Consider the following 15867-nt stretch of genomic DNA (forward strand, 5'->3'; position numbering starts at 1 on the left):
TTATGGTCACAAGAATCCCCACACACTATAGGAACATGACATACACTCACTATTTAAGAAAATACCCTTAACCTCCTAATTATTTACCCACTAATTATCAAATTTTACAATTTACCCCCCCCCCAAGCAAAATCTCGGCCATCATCATCACCATATATTTTGTTTGGATTTTATTTTTTGTTCCCTTAATTGTGGTTGGCCAAAGATCAAGATAATCATTTCTCTAGGATTATTTAGAGTGGCTATGTGAGTTCCAAGGAGTTCTATATCATCACCACCTTCAATTCACTCTCACTCCTCACTCACTCTCTCTCTCATTTTCGGCTCCCCCAAACCGAAATCACCACCACCACTTCACATCACCATCTTCTTCATTATCAAGTTCCATTCAAAGCTTTGAAGGAGATCCATGGAGGTTGCAAGTTGAGGGCATTCAAAGGAGCTTTGTTCTAGTCCTTTTTCATCATTTTTTCCCATCATCTTCACACTAGAATTTCTACCCTAGCCTTGTGCTAGTAGTAAGTCTTACACCTTGCTTCATTTTGTTCTTAGTCAAGATATGTAGTATGATGAAATTTACAAGAACACTAAAAAGTTTAAACAAGAAATATGAACAAGAAACATGCTGATTTACATTTTCAGCCGACTTCAACAGGCTGTAACTGGACCAGTATAAATCGAAAAACTGATTTTCTGAAACCTAAATTATGTATTTTTGAACAACCGATCAAATGGCAGTCGGGTAAATGAATTTCAATAAAATATTGGTGATGAGCTGGACCCCGATATTTTTACATAATAAAATTTGGATCGTGTGAGACATTCTGTAAAAATTTGGGAATTTTTGGAGAAGGTTAACTATTTTATAAAAATCCTCGAAAACAGTTTTGATTAATAAAGCTGAAACAACATAAGTAATGCTTTGCATGTCTAAATGTCGGGTTGGTTATTTGAGAACGATCTACGGAATATATGTAAAAGAAAATGATATGCTATTAAGCATGGACACCTCCATTTACAAAGGAGACCATGGCGAAATTTTCCGAAAATCCAACACTTAGTAAATATTTTCTAGACAAGAGTTTACTAGAATATTGAACGAACAAATATCCCAACATCACACATGATTAAGTTAAAATATTAACTATTTTGACAAATAATTATCACGCGGAACAATATAAGAAACGTGACTCAAAATACTAAACTCTAAGCCAAGGCACGACCCGTTCGTCTAATAGATATTAGTACGTTGTAGGTTGTCGTGTAGCGGACAGAGTTTGAAATTCGATTCAAGACGCACTACTGTGAGTTTATGTCCCCCCTTTTCTTTTAACTGTTTTCAGTTTTACACTTCGGGGGTGAAATACATGTTACAATTTACAGACGCTTTTATAAATGGTATGGTTAGCTTAAGGAGGGTTTAGACGTTTAGATCATGTGAAAGGTGGGTACAACACTTAAGGCCATTAATCCTCGTCGTTGGACCGAGGGACATGAGTGATAGATCTATTTGGGTGTAGCGAGCCAACACCCATGAGGCCAGGGAGGCCCATAGTGGTGACTATGTCTTACAGCCGGAGGCCCGGTACAAATTTGCTAGGTTTGAGTACTTCCTGCACCGTTTCACACATACTAGTGGCATTGCAACCCATTGATGATCTCTTTTATTTTATGTTTCCTAAATTGCTACATACCAGGGTTTTCATACATACAGACGCATTTCAAAGGTTTATACAGACTCACATACACATGAACTCGCTCAACTTTTTGTTGATATTTTTAAACTACATGTATTTCAGGGAATTAGTCGGATCTGGCAGGTGATGCATGTTAGCTGCGCACTAAATAAGGATGTCATCCAGGGTCGTAGGTTGGGAAGTGTAACTCCTTCCTGGACGAGTTGCATGTCTCAGATCCTCGTTTTGTTGGTAGTCTTTCATTGAGTCTTATGAACTCATTTTAAACAAGTCATGGTTTGTATTGTATTTCGGTTGACATTTTAAGACAATTGTTGTTGTGCATTTTTCTAAACGACATGAATGGATGAACATCGCGTATTTTTATCATATAGCATTCTTGTGATTGTTGCTATGGTATTAAGAAGTCATACCAAATAAATCCACGCTTCCGCAAAAGCCAGGGTGTGACAGCTTGGTATCAGAGCCTCGATCATAGCGAACTAGGATTCCTTCTCGAGTCTAGACTATGATCACTAGGGCTCTCACAAAAATGTTTTCAAAACATTTTTTACATTGCATACACTAAATGTCCAGATCCAGGATACAAAACATTTTTACAAACAAAAAGGCACAGATACACATTTCAAAGGCTATAATTCAGTCTTAGAGACTGAGGGAGTTCAGCCTTAGAGGCTGGGCAATATTCGAGTCTTAGACACTGGGAAGGATTTGGTCTTAGAGGCCAGGGATGTAGTCTGAGAGACTAGGGAGTTCAGTTTTAGAGATTGGGAGGGATAGTCTGGGAAGACTAGGATGCATACATGATTACATTGCTATTTGTTTACATGCTTACCTGATTTATGTGCATATGTTGTGGCTGTGTTACAGACACCATGGCATCTTCTGATAGTGGAGTGTCCAACACGATCGACCCTATGGCCATTACCTCTGATGACGAGATAGCCTCAGACCCGGAGGTCTACACATCGGACACGGACAGTACGGACGATGACGGATTTCAGCCATTCGCGCTACCAGATTTCTGTGACGACATACAGCTAGCTGATGGCATTCCAGCCGGGGATCTACCTCTTGTGGAGATCCCTGCTCCTATTCCACTCGCTGCATTTCCCGTCGAGGATTTGCCTCTTGATGTAGTGTCAGATGACGACGTCGATCTTTTCGAGGGTCCCCTGAGGGCGACCATGAGGGCGGGGCCCCGATGGCGGATGACGTCGCTCTTCCGTTGGTTGAGATTCCTGATATGGAGGTTCATTCTGATTCGTCAGTCTCAGGTTCTTTTGAGTCGGTAGCTTCCTCTATTCCACCGTTGGGATTCGGTTTCATCCCTCGTATTGACGATGATGAGGATATAGAGATGGGGGACGAGTTTGACCCTGTTTTTTCATTTGATCACGATTTAGACCAGGAGGACGAATTGGTCCTCGAGGAGCAGCCTGCTGAAGCTCCTGTACTCCCTGATGGTCAGATCCTTGATATGCCTGCTGATCATCAGCCTGCTCTTGTCGATCCAGAGCCCGACATAGTTCTAGAGCCCGTTCCTGCTCTTGACCCTGTTCATGCAGATGCTCCCGTTTTTGTACCACCAGTTATTGATGTTCCTACCATACCACCACCAGTCGTGGAGATTCTAGTCATGGCACCTCTGCCTGACCCCGTCTTTGCTGAGTTACCAGTCATTGCACCATTATTTCCCAATTCAGCCCCTGTGCATGCTGATCATGCACCTTTTGCTACTCATATAGACCCTCGTTATGCGGACACCCATAATGGGTGGATTGAGGAGGATGACTACCCTCCGTATGTGATACCAGTCACTCCCCCTACCGCACCTGTTACTGCACCACTTGATATTCCATCTGATACCCATCATATCGATCTTCCGATTACTTTCCTTCAGGACATTCCTCCGCCACGACCTGAGGAGGGATCGTTGAGGCAGCCTTTTGGCCACGTACCATTTATGTCAGGAGATGGCCAGTTTATACCACATATTCCTTATCCTGGTTTTGTTCCACCTACGTCGTCTTCTGTACTTGTCATGTCTCAGTTTCCCCATACTACTTTACCATTCACATCTACCCCGCACACTACTTATCCAGTTTCAGCTCCGATGAGCGATCCATTTCTATGGTCATCGCCCCTTGTTATGCCATTATCCGACCCTTATCACCCATTTCACGTCGGATACTCTACTGAGGACATACTTACGTCGTTGCAGTTCCAGCAGGACGCCATGGGTCGATGTATTCAGGAGTTGGAGAGAGCTCCACGTCCTCCATGCCACTACCAGACCCCGTTTGCAGCACCACACGCTCCTTTTCCATCACTCCATGATTCAGATATTCGTTTCCTTCCTCTTGACCAGCATGTTGCTTACCTGTTGCGTTTCGCCTATGCTCTTGAGGAGGACTTGGTGCATTTGCGCTGGTTGCTTTTCTCTCGTTTTCCACCTCCTCCTCCTCCATCAGCATAGCTACTTTTGGTTTATTGCAGGTATTGATTACTTTTGACGAGAAGACAGCGATCGAGCCGGGCCATACAACATTTTGAAGACCACCTTTTGACATCATGACTTTGGATATTTGATTTTTGCTTGTTGTATTTGTCTAGACAGTTCAGACAAGGGCGTTGTGACCCTTAGTCTCTTTTGGGTTGTATGATACATTTGGAGAAACTTGTAAACACTGTATTATGGTTTTGATGATATGAAAGCTCAATCGCAGTATTCTCATTACATACTTTGTTAAATTATTTGTTTTATGATTATAACACGAGATGTTATGTGGATGATGAATGTTACTATATATGCATGCTTATTATACCTACTATGACCTGACCAATATGAAACATCTTCTAGAGGATGCCCCCACGACGCGAAGCACGCATGCCTACTACCCAGGCGGAACTCCAAGGGATAATTGCCGCAGCTATAGCACACTACGTGGCCTCCCAAAATGACCCAAGTATCTCCAACAACAATAACAACAACAACAATAACAACAACCCTCCAAATGGGTGTACTTTCAAGCAATTCATAGATTGCAAGCCGCTAAACTTTGATGGCACTGGAGGTGCCGTGGCTTTTACCCGTTGGACTGAAAAGACGGAAACGACAATAAGAATGAGAAAATGTGCGCTGGGACAACAAGTTACATACATATCTGGGCTTTTTACTGATGGTGCCCTATCATGATGGAATCTCCAAGTTCAAACCCTAGGAGAGGCTGCAGCATACGCCATGACTTGGACTGAACTGAAGGAGCTGATGCGCAAGAAGTATTGCTCCAGAGCTGAGATCCAGAAATTGGAAACATAATTTTGGAACTTAAAGATGGAAGGCCCAAAAATCGTTGAGTATGTTCAAAGGTTCCATGATCTGTCCCATGTAGTGCCGTACATGGTCACGCCCGAATTCAAGCGCGTGGAACGTTTCATCTGGGGATTAGCACCTCAGATTATGAGCATGGTTACGACGTCGAAACCGGCAACCATTACTGAAGCCATCGATCTGAGCATATCACTGACTGAAGAAGCCATCAGGCTAAACAAGTTTTCGAATGATGATCAGAAAAAGAAAGAGACTCATGTGGAGTCGTCTGGTGAAAACAAACAGAAGTTTTCCAACTTCAAGCAAGGAACCAACAGCGTGAGCAAGAAAGGTGAATCAAACACACCGGCCAGGGCCAAAACTGGTGTCGAAAGCAAAGGGAAGGGTTACATGGGCGCTTTGCCCAAATGTGACATATGCCTGTACCATCACTCTGGCCAGTGCAGGTTGAGGAGATGCGAGTCTTGTGGTAAGGAGGGCCATTCGAAAAATACTTGTTGGGCTGGCACAGGTGCTGGTCGTGAAAACAATGGTCATAGAGGTTTTGGTAACAATAATCGCGGTGGGGACGGAAATGGGAACCGCAATGGTGGAAATGGTAATCGGGGAAATGTTGGAAACCAAACTGGGAATCGGGGAGCAAACAACGCTCAAGGTGGTAATGGTAACATGCTAGGTCCGGGATGTTTCAACTGCGGAGAAGTCGGACACTTTAAAAAGGAATGCCCTAAGCTCAACCAAGCTCGTGGAAGGGTATTCAACATTGGAGCTAGTGAAGCACGCTAGGACCCGAATGTTGTCACTGGTACGTTCCCTATAAACCAACGTTATGCATCTGTTCTGTTTGATACTAGTGCCGATTATAGCTTTGTATCGTTAGAATTTAAGAATATGCTTGGGTTAGCTACTAGTAAGTTAGACGTTCTGTACTCAATTGAGCTGGCTAATGGAGAACTAATTCAAACGAATGAAGTCCTCAGAGGATGCGTCATAGAGCTGGGAGAGCAAGAGTTTACGCTGGATCTACTGCCAGTCGAGTTGGGAAGTTTCGACGTGGTAGTAGGAATGGATTGGTTATCAAGTAACAGAGCCGAGATTGTATGTCACGAGAAGATCATTCGCATCCCAATGGCGAATGGAGAAACGATAGTGGTACACAGAGAGAAGCGTGATACGCCCTTAAGGATCATCAGTTGCTTGAAGGCTAGGAAATGTTTGAAGAAGGGATGTGTTGCCTTCTTGGCACACATTGTGGATAAGAAGGCCGCTGAGCCAAAGATAGAAGACATTCCTGTAGTAAGGGAATATCCTGAAGTCTTTCTTTAAGACTTGCCAGGATTGCCGCCTCCAAGATAAGTTGAATTTCACATTGACTTAGTTCCAGGCGCCGCGCCTGTGCCTAAGGCACCTTATCGGCTTGAACCTTCAGAGATGCAAGAGCTGTCAACACAACTCCAAGAGCTGTTAGACAAGGGATTCATCAGACCAAGCTTCTCACCTTGCGGAGCTCCAGTTTTGTTTGTTAAGAAGAAGGATGGTAGTTTTCGTATGTGGATAGACTGCCGCGAGCTTAATAAGTTGACTATCAAAAACAGATATCCTTTGCCAAGGATCGATGACCTGTTCGATCAACTACAAGGTTCAAGTTTCTACTCAAAGATCGATCTAAGATCAGGTTACCATCAACTGAGGATACAAGAGGAAAGTATTCCCAATACTGCTTTTAGAACTCGATATGGACATTACGAGTTCCTGGTTATGCCGTTTGGGCTAACAAACGCACCAGCAGTTTTCATGGACTTGATGAACAGAGTCTGCAAGCCGTACCTCGACAAGTTCGTAATCGTATTCATTGATGATATTTTGATCTACTCGAAGACTAAGGATGAGCACGAACAACATTTAAGAGCTATTTTAGAGCTACTTAAAAAGTAGAGGCTGTACGCTAAGTTCTCGAAATGTGAGTTTTGGTTACGCGAAGTCCAGTTTCTTGGACATGTGGTTAATGGAAATGGAATCCATGTGGATCCTACAAAGATTGAATCAATCAAGAATTGGGAGACTCCAAAGATGCCAACCGAGATTCGACAGTTCTTAGGGTTGGCTGGTTATTATCGAAGGTTCATTGAGGATTTTTCTAAAATCGCTCAACCTCTGACCGCCCTCACACAGAAAGACAAGAAGTTTGATTGGAGCGACAAGCAATAAGAAGCGTTTCGGTTGTTGAAAAACAAGCTTTGTGACGCACCGATTTTAGCTCTACCCGAAGGCACGGACGACTTCTTGGTATATTATGACGCCTCGCGTCAGGGTTTAGGCTGCGTGTTGATGCAGCGATAGAAAGTCATAGCTTATGCTTCGCGCCAGCTGAAGGTACACGAGAAAAATTATACCACTCATGACTTGGAGTTAGGCGCGGTGGTATTTGCGCTGAAGATCTGGCGACATTATTTGTATGGCATAAGATGTACAATCTTCACTGATCACAAGAGCTTACAGCACATTTTTGATCAAAAAGAACTTAACATGAGACAGAGACGCTGGGTTGAGTTGTTGAACGATTACGACTGTGAAATCAAGTATCATCCAGGGAAGGCGAATGTGGTCGCTGATGCCTTAAGTCGAAAGGAAAGAATTAATCCCATAAGGGTTAGGGCTTTGGAAATGATTATCCAGACAGATCTCTCATTGCGCATTCGTGCCACGCAGAGAGAAGCTCTCAAAGAAAGGAATATCGAGAATGAATACCTCCGTGGGATGGAGAAGCAGTTGGTACCAAACGGGGAAGGAAGCTTGTGTTTCATGAAACGAAATTGGGTTCCTCGGTTTGGAGGATTGAGAAAGGTTATCGAGAATGAATACCTCCGTGGGATGGAGAAGCAGTTGGTACCAAACGGGGAAGGAACCTTGTGTTTCATGAAACGAAATTGGGTTCCTCGGTTTGGAGGATTGAGAAAGGTTGTTTTCGATGAGGCTCACAAGTCACGATACTCGATTCATCCAGGAGCGGATAAAATGTACCAAGATCTTAAGGATTTCTATTGGTGGCCCAGGATGAAAGGCGATGTTGCAGTATATGTTGGCAAATGTTTAACTTGCGCCAAGGTTAAAGCCGAGTACCAGAAGCCTTCAGGTCTTCTACAGCAACCTGAAATACCCAGATGGAAATGGGAACAGATCTCCATGGACTTCATAACGAAATTTCCAAAGACGCCCAAGGGCCATGATACAATTTGGGTAATAGTAGACCGTCTAACAAAGTGTGCGCACTTCCTACCAATCAAGGAGAAGGACAACATGAGTAAACTTGCTGAAATATACATGAGGGAGATTGTTGCACGCCATGGAGTGCCTCTCTCGATTATCTCTGATAGAGATGGACGCTTTGTGTCAAGGATTTGGTAGTCCTTCCAAGATGCATTTGGTTCTCAGTTAAATCTGAGTACAGCGTTTCACCCACAAACGGATGGCCAGAGTGAACGGACAATTGAAACATTGGAAGATATGCTGAGAGCATGTGTAATGGACCTGGGTGGTAGCTGGGACAATCACTTACCATTGGTCGAGTTTTCGTACAACAACAGCTACCACACAAGCATTGGAGCAGCACCATTTGAAGCTCTTTATGGACGCAAGTGTCGATCACCGCTATGCTGGGCTGATGCGGGTGATAGACAGCTGGTTGGCCCCGAAATAATTCAAGAAACAACAGACAAGATCTTTCAAATTCAAGAGCGCATCAAGGCAGCTCGCGACAGACAGAAAGGCAATGCAAACCAAAGGAGGAAACCTTTAGAGTTTCAAATTAGGGATATGGTTTTGTTAAGGGTCTCACCCTGGAAGGGTGTGGCACGCTTTGGGAAGTGTGGGAAGCTGAATCCGCGTTACATTGGTCCTTTCAGAATCCTGCAAAGGATTGGGCTTGTAGCATACAAATTGGACTTACCTACTGAACTTAATGGCGTTCATGATACATTCCACGTATCGAACCTGAAAAAGAGTCCAACTCAAGAGACAGTTGTCATTCCTGCTGACGAGGTTCATATCGACGACACACTCCACTTTGTTGAAGAACCGGTTGAGGTTACGGATTGGAAAGTTAACAAGACACGCTGGAGTAGTGTCAAACTCGTCAAAGTTCGATGGAATGCACGACACGGCCCAGAATTCACATGGGAACGTGAGGATCGTATGAAGGCCAAGTACCTACATTTTTTCCCCAAGACCCCTGCAACTAGAAGTAGAACTTAAAATTTCGGGACGAAATTTTCTTAACGGGGGGAGAATGTGACAACCCTCACAATTACAAGTACTGTACAAATTAATTAACTTTAATTATGTGCTTAATGACTGTGCTTGATTACAACTGACACTTTAAACTGCTTACTGATTTATGTTACATACATACATGTGCATCCCTTTACATGCAGTCACTCCACTTATTTCATACAGACTCTTAGTGACAAACCTGATGAACAAAGCACAGTTAGCATAGTGAGCGGATAACTCAGACACGTGCTGACAATGCCAGCACATAGACAGACACTATATTGAGGCCAGTATGAGCCAGGGACAGGGTACTACACGAGTATGGAGTGTAGGGAAGTGAGGACCATAAGACTGTGCCACTAGGTGATAGTTTGAGTGTCGTAAAGTGCCTAAAACTCATTTTAAGTACATAATTCTGCATTTTCAGCAACAATTCAGCTTTTAACACACTCGTATTATACAGAGAATTGACTAAATGGTCCTGAACGCTTTCCTAAGTGTTGGAAATTAAATTCATTACAAAAAGATGCATAAAAGACACAATGCGGTACAATTTAACACTTTAACGGAACGATACTTAACCGAACAACCGGACACTACCCGGGACACCAAAATTTTGGCAGAAACATTACTTCATTATTCTTAAATAATTATGGTCACAAGAATCCCCACACACTATAGGAACATGACATACACTCACTATTCAAGAAAATACCCTTAACCTCCTAATTATTTACCCACTAATTATCAAATGTTACAATTTACCCCCCCCCCCCAGCAAATCTCGGCCATCATCATCACCATATATTTTGTTTGGATTTTATTTTTTATTCCCTTAATTGTGGTTGGCCAAAGATCAAGATAATCATTTCTCTAGGATTATTTAGAGTGGCTATGTGAGTTCCAAGGAGTTCTATATCATCACCACCTTCAATTCACTCTCACTCCTCACTCACTCTCTCTCTCATTTTCGGCTCCCCCAAACCAAAACCAAAACCAAAATCACCACCACCACTTCACATCACCATCTTCTTCATTATCAAGTTCCATTCAAAGCTTTGAAGGAGATCCATGGAGGTTGCAAGTTGAAGGGCATTCAAAGGATCTTTGTTCTAGTCCTTTTTCATCATTTTTTCCCATCATCTTCACACTAGAATTTATACCCTAGCCTTGTGCTAATAGTAAGTCTTACACCTTGCTTCATTTTGTTCTTAGTCAAGATATGTAGTATGATGAAATTTACATGAACACTAAAAAGTTTAAACAAGAAATATGAACAAGAAACATGCTGATTTACATTTTCAGCCGACTTCAACAGGCTGTAACTGGACCATTATAAATCGAAAAACTAATTTTCTGAAGCCTAAATTATGTATTTTTGAACTACCGATCAAATGGCACTGGAATCGTAATTTTTCGAGGTCGATTACTATTTTTAAAGGACTGTTTTTGGACAGCAGCTCAAGCTGTGTTTTTACTGCAGAAAAAGTGTGTTGTATTCGGAGTCATAACTTGAAACCTGAGTAGAATCACTGTTGTCGCCGTGATCCTCCAACTAGAATTTCATCAATCGGACTTACGATTAATTTTTAGTGAATTATTCCGTAGACTGCAATCAGAAAGTAACAAATCTGATTGTAGTCGGGTAAATGAATTTCTATAAAATATTGGTGATGAACTGGACCCCGATATTTTTACATAATAAAATTTGGATCGTGTGAGACATTCTGTAAAAATTTGGGAATTTTTAGAGAAGGTTAACTATTTTATAAAAATCGTCGAAAACAGTCCAGTTTTGATTAATAAAGCTGAAACAACATAAGTAATGCTTTGCATGTCTAAATGTCGGGTTGGTTATTTGAGAACGATCTACGGAATATATGTAGAAGAAAATGATATGCTATTAAGCATGGACACCTCCATTTACAAAGGAGACCATGGCGAAATTTTCCGAAAATCCAACACTTAGTAAATATTTTCTAGACAAGAGTTTACTAGAACATTGAACGAACAAATATCCCAACATGACACATGATTAAGTTAAAATATTAACTATTTTGACAAATAATTATCACGCGGAACAATATAAGAAACGTGACTCAAAATACTAAACTCTAAGCCAAGGCACGGCCCGTTCGTCTAATAGATATTAGTACGTTGTAGGTTGTCGTGTAGCGGACAGAGTTTGAGATTCGATTCAAGACGCACTACTGTGAGTTCATGTCCCCCCCTTTTCTTTTAACTGTTTTCAGTTTTACACTTCGGGGGTGAAATACATGTTACAATTTACAGACGCTTTTATAAATGGTATGGTTAGCTTAAGGAGGGTTTAGACGCTTAGATCATGTGAAAGGTGGGTACAACACTTAAGGCCATTAATCCTCGTCGTTGGACCGAGGGACATGAGTGATAGATATATTTGGGTGTAGCGAGCCCACACCCATGAGGCCAGGGAGGCCCATAGTGGTGAATGTGTCTTACAGCCGGAGGCCCGGTACAAATTTGCTAGGTTTGAGTACTTCCTGCACCGTTTCACACATACTAGTGGCTTTGCAACCCATTGGTGATCTCTTTTATTTTATGTTTCCTTAATTGCTACATACCAGGGTTTTCATACATACAGACGCATTTCAAAAGTTTATACAGACTCACATACACATGAACTCGCTCAACTTTTTGTTGATATTTTTAAACTACATGTATTTCAGGGAATTAATCGGATCTGGCAGGTGATGCATGTTAGCTGCGCACTAAATAAGGATGTCATCCAGGGTCGTAGGTTTGGGAAGTGTAACTCCTTCCTGGACGAGTTGCATGTCTTAGATCCTCGTTTTGTTGGTAGTCTTTCATTGAGTCTTATGAACTCATTTTAAACAAGTCATGGTTTGTATTGTATTTCGGTTGACATTTTAAGACAATTGTTGTTGTGCATTTTTCTAAACGACATGAATGGATGAACATCGCGTATTTTTATCATATAACATTGTTGTGATTGTTGCTATGGCATGCATCACACTTGGGCAGGGTGCCCATGTATCCTCTTCCTTTGTTTTCGGCACCAGTTCTGGCCCTGGCTGGTGCACTTCCCTTATCTTTCTTGCTGACACTGCTGGTACCCTTTTTGAAGTTTGAGAACTTCCTCTTGTTCTCACTCGGTGATGATTCAACATGTGTTTCCTTCTTTTTCATTTTAGAGATTGAAAACTTGTTCAATCTGATGGCTTCCTCTGTAAGTGCCACGCTGAGATCAATGGCTTCGGTAATCGTTGGAGGCTTGGACGTCGTCACCATGCTCATGATCTGGGGTGCCAATCCCCAGATGAAACGCTCAGTGTGTTTAAATTCAGGATCAACCATATACGACACAACGCGTGACAAGTCGTGGAACCTTTGTACATATTCAGCAATTTTTGTACCGTCCATTTTGAGGTGCCAGAATTCAGTTTCCAGTTTCTGTATTTCGGCCCGTGAACAGTATTTCTTCCTCATGAGCTCCTTCAGCTCAGTCCATGTCAAAGCATACGCGCCGCCTCCCCAGGGTCTGTACTTGAAGGTTCCACCAGGATAGAGCACCATCAAGAAAGAGCCCTGAGATGTATGTAACTTGGTGTTCAGGAGCACACTTGCTCATCCTTAAAACAGAATCCGTCTTTTCCGTCCATCTGACGAAAGCAACAGCACCCCAGTGCCGCCGTAATTTAAGGGCTTACAATCCAGAAATTGTTTGTAGGTACAGCCTGTACAGGCAATATCATTTACAGAAAGCATTAGTGGATGTGTAAGAAATATCCAAATGTAACGCAATGTGTCTCAAGCGACTTGGACATTACCATTTGGGGGGTTGTTGTTTCTTGAGGTATTCCCGCTAGTTTCTGCGTGGGAGGCCTCATACTGCGCTATTGCTGCGGTAATTCGCTCCTGTAACTCCGCCTCAGTGGTTGGCAAACGTGTGTCTCGTCGTGGAGGCATCTTTTATAAGAAGATTGTAATAGTCAGGCCATAGTAGGCATAGTAAGTAATATGCGTATGTAATAACACCAATCAACACAATAACACATAACATCCCACGTCATAATCATAAGCAATAAATCAACAATGCATGTAATGAGAAGGCTGCGATTGAGCTTTGCATAAAACAAGACCACCAGTACAGTTTTACAATTGTATCATATGTCAAAAGAGACTAAGGGTCACATCACCCTTGTCTGAGTCGTCTAACAATTATAACAACCAAAAAGTCAAATATCAAAAGCGTGGTCTTCAAAAGTCTTCACAATCATGGCTCAATAGTTGTCTTCTCAACAAAAGTGGCCTATCTGCAGGAGACCTAATACCCCTAAGCTGATGGTGGGGGGGGGGGGAGGTGGAGGAGTGAGAACTAATCTGCGCAAATGCGCCAATTCTTCCTCGAGAGCATGGACACCACGCAGCAGGTAAGCAATCTGTTGGTCCGTGGTGAGGAAGCGGACATCAGAATCAGGGTGTAGTCCGAGAGGAGCTGGTGGTGTCGCAAATGGAGACTGGCAACGACAAGGGGGAGGACGCGGGGTCCTCTCCAGCTCCTGGACTCGTCGGGTCAACGCATCCTGCTGTAATTGCAAGGATATAAGTATATCATCCGTCGAATACCCAACATGAAAAGGATGATATGGATCTGACAAAGGCATGACGTTGGGCGAAGGCCACATAAATGGTTCGCCCGAAGGTGCAGAGGAAAAAGCAGTGCGTGCAGCAGGTGTAAAAGGGGGTATAAACGGAAAGGCTGCTGTCATAGGTGGTACGTGATCGTGCTGCTGAGTAGAAGGTCCTTTCCCTGGACGGGGAGGAGCAATGTCCTGGAGAAAAGTGACAGGTAAATCCGTGCGGTGGACGTCTGACACGGGAGGGTAAAACTGTGGGACATCTGCGGGTGCAAAAATAGGTGCAGCAGGGGGAGTGACTGGTAGAACAAATGGAGGATAGTCATCATCATCCTCAATCCACCCATTACGGGTGTCCGCATATCTGGGATCTATGTGTGTAGCAAAAGGTGCAAGGTCATCAAATACCGGCATAGGGTCAGGTATAGGTGCAGAAGCTGGGATATCAACAACTGGTGGATAAACGGGTGGCTCAGTAGGTACAAACTCAGCCTCAGGATTTGGGTCAAAGTCATGGGGAACAATAGGTGCAGCAGACATCGCCATGTCTGAATCAGTGTCGGTGGAGTAGTGATGCACGTCCTGCGCCTGAAGAGTGGCGAATGATGCAGACTCAAGCGAGTAGGAAACAGACGGATCAGGCAAGGCCTCCACAACAGGAGCCTCGATAGGTGGCACAACAAAGGCATCAACAGCAGGAACCTCAACTGCAGGAACAACTGGGTCAACAACCCGGATATCAGCTAGTGGAACATCGTCCTCCATCGGGGCCCCGCCATCCTGGTCTCCCTCCGGGGGACCCTCTATAAATAGATCGATGTCATCATCAGATAACGCGTCAAGTGGCTGTTCCTCAAAGGGAACCGCAGCAAATGGGAGAATGGCAGGGATCTGGACAAGGGATAGATCCTCTCCCGATAGACCATCAGCTAAGGGTAAGTCGTCTCCTAAGTCCGGTAGGGCAAAGGGCTGAAAATCATCCTCGTCGGTACTCGTGGTGTCTGATGCATAAACCTCCGGGTCCGTGGCTATCTCATCATCCGAGGTAATAGCCATAGGGTCTATCGTGTCGAACACTCCGCTATCAGAAGAAGAAGATGCCATGGTGTCTGTAACACAACCACAACATATGCACATATATCATATAAGCATGTAAGCAAATAGCAATGTAATCATGTATGCATCCTAGTCCTCCCAGGCTATCCCGCCCAGTCTCTTAGACTGAACTCCCTAGTCTCTCAGACTAACTCCCTGATCTCTAAGACCAAACCTCTCAGTCTCTAAGACTAACTCCCTGGCCTCTAAGACCAACTCCCAGTCTCTAAGACTAACTCCCTGGCCACTAAGACCAAACTTTCCCAGTCTCTAAGACATAAATTTTTCCCTAGTCTCTAAGACTGAACTCCCTCAGTCTCTAAGACTGAATTATATACATAGCCTTTTTGAAATGTGTATTTGTGCCCTTTGTTTGTAAAAACGTTTGTTCCCTGGATCTGGACGTTTAGTGTATGCAATGTAAAAAAAATGTTTGAAAACATTTTCGTGAGAGCCCTAGTGATCATAGTCTAGACTCGAGAAAGAATCCTAGTTCGCTATGATCGAGGCTCTGATACTAAGCTGTCACACCCTGTCTTTTGCGGAAGCGTGGTTTATTTGGTGTGACTTCTTAATACCATAGCAACAATCACAACAATGCTATATGATAAAAATACGAGATGTTTATCCATTAATATAGTTTAGAAAATGCATAACATACTTGTCTTGAAACATCCATCCCAAAATAAGTTACAAACCATGACTTGTTTAAAACGAATTCATAAGACTCAACAAAAGACTTTCAATAAAACGAGGTTTAGAGACATGCAACCCGTCCAGGAAGAGGTTATACTTCCCAAACACTACGACCCTGAATGACATCTTTATTTAG

At 43.1% G+C, this 15867-nt stretch overlaps 2 protein-coding genes across 2 annotated transcripts; one reads left to right on the forward strand and one right to left on the reverse strand.

The window, feature by feature from the left end:
• Positions 1–5421: 5421 nt before the first annotated feature.
• LOC110944145 (ATP-dependent RNA helicase glh-2-like) lies at positions 5422–5817 on the forward strand. The gene has a single exon (XM_022185860.1). It carries the CDS (start codon positions 5422–5424, stop codon positions 5815–5817), a length of 396 nt encoding a protein of 131 aa, XP_022041552.1.
• Positions 5818–13598: 7781 nt separating this feature from the next.
• LOC110944144 (proline-rich protein 36-like) lies at positions 13599–15044 on the reverse strand. The gene has a single exon (XM_022185859.2). It carries the CDS (start codon positions 15042–15044, stop codon positions 13599–13601), a length of 1446 nt encoding a protein of 481 aa, XP_022041551.2.
• Between the last annotated feature and the right edge of the window lie 823 nt (positions 15045–15867).

Source organism: Helianthus annuus, chromosome 5 (genome assembly GCF_002127325.2).
Source record: "Helianthus annuus cultivar XRQ/B chromosome 5, HanXRQr2.0-SUNRISE, whole genome shotgun sequence".
NCBI classification, from domain to species: domain Eukaryota; kingdom Viridiplantae; phylum Streptophyta; class Magnoliopsida; order Asterales; family Asteraceae; genus Helianthus; species Helianthus annuus.

Bases quoted from the DNA above. Each gene is read 5' to 3' on its own strand.
- LOC110944145 (XM_022185860.1), top strand. From the start codon at position 5,422: ATGGGCGCTTTGCCCAAATGTGACATATGCCTGTACCATCACTCTGGC.
- LOC110944144 (XM_022185859.2), bottom strand. From the start codon at position 15,044: ATGGCATCTTCTTCTTCTGATAGCGGAGTGTTCGACACGATAGACCCT.